Here is an 8,587-nt window from a genome sequence, read left to right on the forward strand (position 1 = left end):
AACTGTTCAAACAACCCTATGGCTTTCTTTTGCTGGGTTCCATGTTGGCTTATAGAGCTTTGGTGCCACTGACACTATTGCAGCTCAGAGCTTTGTATGCTGGATTCTTTCCTTCTTGCAGTGCCACCAGAGTACATTGACTGCTCGCTGTGAATTAGAGAAATATCATTTGGAAGCAATTCTAATTAGACCCTTCCAGAGTTGCTGCTTCTTAGATAGGAAAGATCTTTGAGAATCTCAGTTAGGAAACATTGTGCTTAATACCAGACTAGTCCCTGGAGAAAAATAAAAGTCTAATAATTAGTTAAATATTAATTGACTCATTTTAGAGGGCTTCTTTGTAGTGTATAATGTAGGTGATGGTAGTATCATTTAAGAGAAGCCTCAGTGCTCCCTGTGTTACATGCCAAAATGAGTAAGATTCAATTCCTATAATTAAAGAACTTTCTTCTAATGTGAAAGAAACCTGCAACAGCCATAATACAAGATAGCTGCTGGAATGGAGGCATGCTTGGGTAAGGTATAAACTACTTGCCATCAATCCTATGTGTGCCAGAGTATAACTATACTCTATAGGGTTTTCAGTGGCTGATTTTTTGGTAGTAGATCACCAGGCATTTCTACCAAGGTTCCTATGGGTAAATTCATACCACCAACCTTACAATTAGTAGCCAAGCCCTTAACCATTTGCACCACCATGGATTCCTGGTTACAGTATGGTGGCCATATAATAGTATCTGAGTATGCCTGGATAAGACAGGAAATCATACAGAGGTGGTCAGCATTTGAGCTGAACTAAGCAAGTACAAGTATGTCAGACATATGGGAAGCAAGAGATATGAGAAGATAAAAAGGCATGTTTCAGTTACTATTAATACTGTGTTTCTGGAACATATATTGTTATTGTTATTGTTATTGTTATTGTTAATGTGCCATCAAGTCTGCCCCGACTCATAGCGACCCCTCCTTGGGTTTCCAAGGCAGTATCAGTATGGAAGTAGATTGCCCAACTTTCCTTCCAAGGGGTGGCTGGTGGGTTTGAACCTCCAGGGAGCATATATTAGATGGAAATTGTGGGAGATGTATGAACACTTGGGCAAAGCTTCCTTGCTGTGTTGTATCCATGACCATGTCTAACCTAAGTGATCCTAGCTATTGCTCCTAGCTATTGGAGAAAATGTTTTATTTGTACTATTGACCTGACAGAAAGGAGAAGTTGTATTCTTATCACCTAAGGCTTAATTTTGCCAGTATTCCAGTGTGAAATTGAGCCAGTGCATGGCTCTTTCTCAACAGCTTCAACTCCAGAAGAGTCTCGAGATGGAAAGAAAGACAAAGAAGGGGACCGGGCTTCTGAGGAAGGCAAGCAGAAAGCCAAGGGCAGCAAACCTTTAATGCCCACCTCTACTATCCTTCGTCTTCTGGCAGAGTTGGTGAGATCCTATGTTGGTATTGCTACCTTGATTGCCAACTACAGCTATACTGTCGGCCAGTCTGAGCTGATCAAAGAGGTAATATTTCTAACTTCTGCTTAATGTTTAGTACTTTCTTTGTATATGTTCTCTAGAAGAGCAAAACTAATAAAGCATATATTTAAATGTACAGAGATAGATTTACTTCAAGGAAATGTCTCACGAAGTTGTGTGGCGGCTGGCAGGTCCCAGATCCGTTGGTCAGGTAGCAAACTGGAGGCATCTGCTTACTCACTGGGTTGCAGGGCTTGGGAAATCTAGAAGCTGCAGGTCAGCAGGCAGGCTAAAGACTTCTGCAGGCTTATGTTCCACAAATTAGAGGTCAGGTGATGAGAGGAGTGCAGGGTCAAGAGAGAGGACAAGCACTTTGCCAAAATATCCATTTATGTGCTGGAGGCAGGTCACACCCCCAAGCAAATGGCTCTTTGAACTAATTGGCTGCTCACATGAGGTAAAATAGAAGATAATTATATAAACCTGAAACCTGTTGCTATCAAATTGATTCTGACTTATAGTCACCCTATAGAACAGAGTAATTACCTCATCAGGGTTCCAAGACTATGAATTTTTACAGAAGCAGACTTCCAGGTCTTTCTCCTGTGGAGTGGCTGGTGAGTTTGAACTCCTGACCTTTCAGTTAGCAGCCAAGTGCCAAATCACTGAGAATTATAGCCTAGCTAAGTTGACACATAACATTAACTGTCACAGTTCTTCCATGGTAGTATGGGAAGACTGTTTCGTTTGTACTATTGGCCTAAAGTAAAGGAGAATTCGTATTCTCATCACCTAAGGCTTGATTTCGCCAGTAATGCATTGTGGGAGTGAACAAGTGTTTGGCTTGGTCCACCCCTTTATCAACTTGGCACATATATGCATCTCCTTAAACTGTACAGAATCTCCAAATAGCATCATTTACAAAGTCATATTTGGACTTAGCATGATATAAAACATGCATACAACTGAAAATAAACTAGCCCCTCTTATATCTTGTATAATATAGTAAGTAATGGGATAAGGAAGGATCTCTAGTGAGGCAGTGCCTAAGGCGTTTGAATGATGTCCAGAATGTTGGCGATTCAGACCCACCAGCCACTCCATGGAAGGGAGACTGGGCAATCTACTTCCATAAAGATTTACCACCTTGGAAACCAAATGGAGGTCACTGTGAGTTGGAATTGACTTGATGGCAGTGGGTTTGATTTTTGGTTTGATGGGATAAGGACGGAAAGAAAAAAAGATAACTTGCTACACACATGTAACAAAACAAGAAAGACAGACTCATAACAGTGATAGTCTTCATTTCTGAAATTGGTCGTATGGTTATAGTCTTCCTCCACTCGTTTCATATTCCCTTTTTCCTCAGCAGGCACTTTAGCTGGTTGGGTTTCTTGCCTGGTGGAGTACTCCAAGCCTCCATTCCTTAAAGAGTCTGGGCCATTAGTAGTCTTGTCTAAATTGGGTTGTTGTAATTTTCTGTGGACTTTAATCACAAGGCATAGAGACATCTAAGGGACCTCCTGTTTTCAGATTTACTCTTCTTTACCTCCATTATGTAATATATATCCTATTTCCCCTGGGTAATCAGGATCATTCACACCAGCCAATGTGGTAACTTTCTTCTTTGCCTGTTGATTGAGCATTCACGAGACACAAATATTTTCAGTTCTTTGGCCCATTCAGAGAGGTCTATCCATGTACCTTCTTAACACCAACTTTCCATTCATGTTTCTTCCAAGTCCCTGACCTTCCAGCCATAGTGCATGAATCGCTATACAGTCTTACATCTGCCATTTCTCCTTCCAAGCAAAATGAACAATCATATGCATTCCTCAAAGTTATGCTCACTGGAAAGAGTTATCTTCACCACTGCTTCTGTCCACTTTCAAGTGATACTTGCATATCACTCAAAATCATCTGTAAACTAGGGATGAGTTTTCTTATTCAGTTCCAGTCTCATATGTGACAACTTTCATTAGATGTGTCTGCTGTGCATGGCCAACTTTATGACATTGCAGACCAGACAACACCCAGTTCATGATGCACAGTTCAGGTCACAGGGTAACCTGGTAGCCCATGGTTAAGCGTTCAGTCTGTACTAAGGCCCACTAACCATCAAAAGGCTGTTTCTCAAAAGGAGATTAGTCATATGCAGAGAATGGAAGAGCTTTGCTCCAAAATCCTAAAAGTGTGCGCTTTGATTAACCAATAGTGGCTTGGAAAAGAACTCCAGACATTATCTCTATCTGCCACTGACACTTTAAGCACCATCTCATCATCATCAGCCAGATCATATGGCCCAAGTGGCAGCACGGCTTGCACAGCAGCCTAAACCTGCTGTAGAACCTTCTCTTATTCTGGGCCCCCCTTAGTTTGAAGGTTTAGAAAAGGATCTAGCAGTGAGAAAAAGCATTGACCAGATCAGTAGCTGCATAGAAGGTACCAGGAGATCGATTTGCCCAAGCAGTGAAACCACATCTGGAACAGCAGCTAAGTTGGAGTTACCACCTGGTTAAGTTTATGATAATCCACTGTCATTATCCAAGTCCATCTGTATTCTGCACAGGCTAAATATGTGGGACGAAAGTGGGTGTGGTGGGACTCGCCACCACTACATCTTTCAAGTCCATAATGGTGGCACTAATCTCTGCAGTCCTTCCAGGAATACAGTAGTTTTCTTTTACTGTTTTCTTAGGTAATGGTAGTTCTAATGGCTTCCACTTCACCTTTCCTACCATAATAGTTCTTACTCCAAATGTCAGGGATCCAATGTGGAGGTTCTGCTGAATATATCTAATCCAATTACGCAGTCAGAAACTGGGGAAATCACTAAAGGTGTGGTTTGGGGACCACTATGAGACAGACATGAGCTAAGACTCCATTAATAACCTGACTACTCTGACTGGTAGGTCACAATGACATTTTAGGTCTCCTGAAATTAGTGTCTGTTGAGAGCCAGTATCCAACAATCCCCAAAAAGTCTGATTATTTCCTCTTCCCCAGTAAACTCACTCCCAGAAAAGACTAGCTCCCTTTGGGGAAGATTGGCAGAAAGATAAATTTTGGGCATGTAGTGGGATCTTGACTCAAGGGTATTCAGCCTCTGCTTCATTCAAGGGATTGTAAGTCTATAAAATTGGCTCAAGTCTGGATATTGATTGAGGACCTGTGACTTTGTATTTTGGCAGTTCAATTTAGACTACTATTCACTTAACCTAGAATTTTTCCACTTGTTAAAATCAAGTTAAATAGTAGGTTTCCCATCTGTTTTACTCCTAGGAGCACTGTGACTTGGTAGCCAAAGCTATAAATCCCCAGGAGTCAGACTATTCAGATTACTGCTTTGACTCTGCTGTTCATTATTGTAACCATGTCCACCTTGTCTGTCACAATTAAGTGCCACCATTTGGTCCCTGCTACCCTAGAATTCAATCAGCCCTATTGTAGTTAGGTTCCCCAATTCAGTGAGGACAATTACCACTGTAAAATCTGACCTGCATAGAAGAGCAATCACAGCAGTCTTTAAAGATTCTAGAGCTCCCTGCACGAATTTATTCCTTACAGTTGTGGGGAAAGGTGTGTCCTCTGGGCATTCCAGGGTATGTTGGTGGCACATCCCCTACCCCTACATGCACACACACTTGATAAATCTACTCTAAAGTTCCAGTTTCCCCAAGCTTTTGGATACCTTCTACTATGGTATACCAACAAAGTTCTGGCATTTTAATTCCATTCATTGTAGGCCACATTTCAGTCAACCAACCATCTAAATAAACTATTAGATCCTTTTCTAACCCCTCAAGTTGAAATACTGACTGAAGACTTGTTAGTGGGTCTGTGTCTATAAAGTCAGACTGGTCCAATTTTATGTTTGCACCATTATCCCATTAAAAAAAAAAAAAAAACCTCACTGCCTCGAGTTGGATTCAACTCATAGTGACCCCTCCTTGGATATCCCAGGCAGTATCACTATAGAAGTAGTTTGCTTAATCTTCTTTCCAAGGAGTGGCTAGTAGGTTTGAACCACCAGCCTTCTGGTTAGCAGTCAAATGCCTTAGGCACTCCGCCACCAGAGCTCCTCATTCTTCCATATCTTTATGCAAAAAAGGCATGAAGGTGACATCTTACCTCCTCTAACTTCACAAGAGGGACACAGAATCACCATCAGCAGCCCAAGGCTTATTCCTATGAGGCCAGATGTGCTACTACCTTTCAGGTTTTTTTTTTTTTTAAAACCAATTCTCAACTAATGGTCGCTCACTGCCTCCTCTCTGCTGGGTTTGATAATTCATTGCAGTGGCCACACAAAGCTCACAGATAATACTCACAGTTTGGGGGTTTATTAGGGAAGTAACAGGCTACAATTCAGGTTCAGGAACGTGCTCAAGACACAGATCTTCTATCAGGACAGTCTTCGTCTGCTGTGCCCTTAGACATGCCTCTCTGGGCCTGGCATCTGTCCCTGCTCAGGCAAGTGTTACAAAGCTCTTTTAGCTCTGCGGATAGGCACACTTACATATACCCTACTCTGCCAGCAATCTTCCTGCCCAAAGGCACTCAGTTTCCTTGCTCTGTGGGCCAGGAAGCCTGTCTGATGCCTCTTGGTTCCTCTGTGGTCGTCTAAGCCATCTCACTGCCAAAGAGGTCCAGCACAAGGATCTCAGGTCCAAGGATGCACTTCACTCCACTTGCGGCTCTTCTTTCCTGATGGTGGTGAGAACCCCCTTACTGCCTTTAGGAAGGCTCATTTTAAGCCGAGCAGACTGACAAAACTAATACCCACATTAGAGTTCCATACAACTTATTTGCTTGGTCTCACCTAGTAATCTTGGGTGGGAGCCATAAAGACTAGTTAGAAAAGCCATACCAAGTAATCACTGCACCACACTTTTAATAGCTATTCCCCCCCATAATTCCCAAATATGTGTATTTGTACACATTTGAATACTCTTAACAGTTATTTTGGAGTATAGTGTGTCTCCTCACCTCTTGGGGCTCATAGGAACTTGAGTTTAGTTAAGGTCTAGAAACATAAATGGGTGGTGGGGTTGGGTCCTGGGGACATTCAGAAATGTCTTTTCCAAAGCATCGTCTTCAGGTGACACCTAAGGCAATGCCCTAGGCAGTGTATCAGGTAAGTTCTCTCCTGAAGCATCTGGGTAAATCCCATCAGTTGAGGGTAAGAGGGATGATTTTACTGACAAAGGTGATTTAGCAGACAAAGGTGGGTTAGTATCTTCAGATGAGGGTGAGAGGGCTTGTTCTACTGCCAGAGGTGATTCAACAGAATTTAAGGACTCATTGTACCCAGTTGCATCCATATCTGCCCATATGTTGCAAATTTCAAGATCCCATGTCTTACCAGTCAATGCCCACTTTAACTTCAGACGCCTTGCAAGGTTGGGAATTGAATTGAAGTTGTAATTCAGCCACCCTTAGAATAAGACTCTGGGTTTGGTTTTCAAAATTAGCTCTGTTAAAATAAGAAATAAGGCTTTCTTTCAGGACACAAATGGCAAATTTCAGGTCCTATATGTCACATTTAAGAAGCCCTGGTGGCATAGTACCTAAGGCACTTGACTGCTAACCAGAAGGTTCGTGGTTCAAACCCAGCAGCTACTCTGCAGAAAGAAGATTGGGCAATCTGCTTCTGTAAAGATTTACCGCCTTGGAAACCCAAAAGGGGTCACTATGAGTCGGAATCAACTTGATGGCAGTGAGTTTGGGTTTTTTCGGTTTGTCATACTTCAGCTGGGATTCTGAATCCCTGAGTTCATCCTTTTCTATCTCCACTTTGTCTAACAGAAGTAGGACCAACCAGCCAGCTTCATTATACAGTGAAACCTGTGAGAGCCATAACTTGACAGGACTGCCTTATTATTTTAGGTCTTGAAAAATTTCCACCTTCGACAAAGTATAGTCTTACAACTTTTCTACCGCTATTAGTAGAAAATTTTTTTAAAGCTATTTTTACTTTAATACAAATATAAATATAAAAAATTTGAAAAAAAATCCCAAGTAGTTATTTCAATATGAAACAGTACCAATTCTATAGAAACTGCCCCCCTTATTGCATCTTGTTTTCTTAACATATCCCCTCCTCCAGTAAAGTAACTTTTTTTTTAATTAAAGTAACCTTTATCTTAAGTTCTATTGCCATAGATTGGGTTAACACTTTATATAAATGTAATATAATGGTAAATACTCTTTTTTCCAGCTTGTTAATATTATGTTTACAGTATTCATTTTTGTGTGTACTTGTAGTTTATTTATTCGCATTGCTATATAGGATTCCACTGTGTGAATGTACCGTAATTTTGTATCCTTTGTGTTAATGGAAAATTGAGTAATTTTCCATTTGGAACTATTAAATAATAATGTTATGACATCCATCACATAAATAAAACAAAGGAAAGGAACCACATGAACATATAAATCGATTCAGAAAGGGCATTTGATAAAATCTAACACCCATTCCTGATAAAAGAAATTCTCAGCAAAATAGGAAGATAAAGGAAATTCCTCAACATAATAAAGAGTATATATGCAAAACCAACAGCCAACGTTATTCTCAATGGAGAGAGACTGAAACCATTCCCCTTGTGAATAGGAACCAGACAAGGATGCCCTCTATCTCCACTTCTATTCAACATTGTATTGGAAGTCCTAGCCAGGGCATTAAAGCAAGAAAGGGAAATCAAAGACATCCAGATTGGTAAGGAAGAAGTAAAACTGTCCCTATTTGCTGATGATACGATCCTATACATAGAAAACCCAAGAGATTCAGCAAGAAAACTACTGGAACTAATTGAGAGATTTAACATAGTGGCAGGATACAAGAGCAACATACAAAAATCAGCTGGATTCCTCTACTCCAGCAATGAGAATGCTGAAAAGGAAGTAAGGAAATCAATACCATTTACATTGAGAGAGACCCACTGCTGTCAAGTCGGACCCGACCATAGCAACCTCTCCTGGGGTTTCCGAGGTGATATCACTATGGAAGTAGATTGCCCAGCCTTCCTTCCGAGGAGTGGCTGGTGGGTTTGAACCGCCAGCCTTTTGGTTAGCAGTCAGATACCTTAGGCACTACGCCACCAGAGCTCCTATTTACAATA

General features: G+C 41.2%; 1 protein-coding gene across 1 annotated transcript in view; it reads left to right on the forward strand.

Annotated features, from left to right (window-relative positions):
- Window positions 1–8,587, forward strand: part of HUWE1 (HECT, UBA and WWE domain containing E3 ubiquitin protein ligase 1) — a 164,163-nt gene that overhangs the window by 114,562 nt on the left and 41,014 nt on the right. The window contains exon 44 of the mRNA XM_007958089.2: window positions 1,297–1,511. Coding sequence (XP_007956280.1) covers window positions 1,297–1,511 — 215 coding nt within the window. The remainder of the gene's footprint in view (window positions 1–1,296; window positions 1,512–8,587) is intronic.

This window comes from Orycteropus afer, unplaced genomic scaffold (genome assembly GCF_000298275.1).
Source record: "Orycteropus afer afer isolate SDZICR_OR568_19922 unplaced genomic scaffold, OryAfe1.0 scaffold00848, whole genome shotgun sequence".
In the NCBI taxonomy this organism is placed as follows: Eukaryota; Metazoa; Chordata; class Mammalia; order Tubulidentata; family Orycteropodidae; genus Orycteropus; species Orycteropus afer.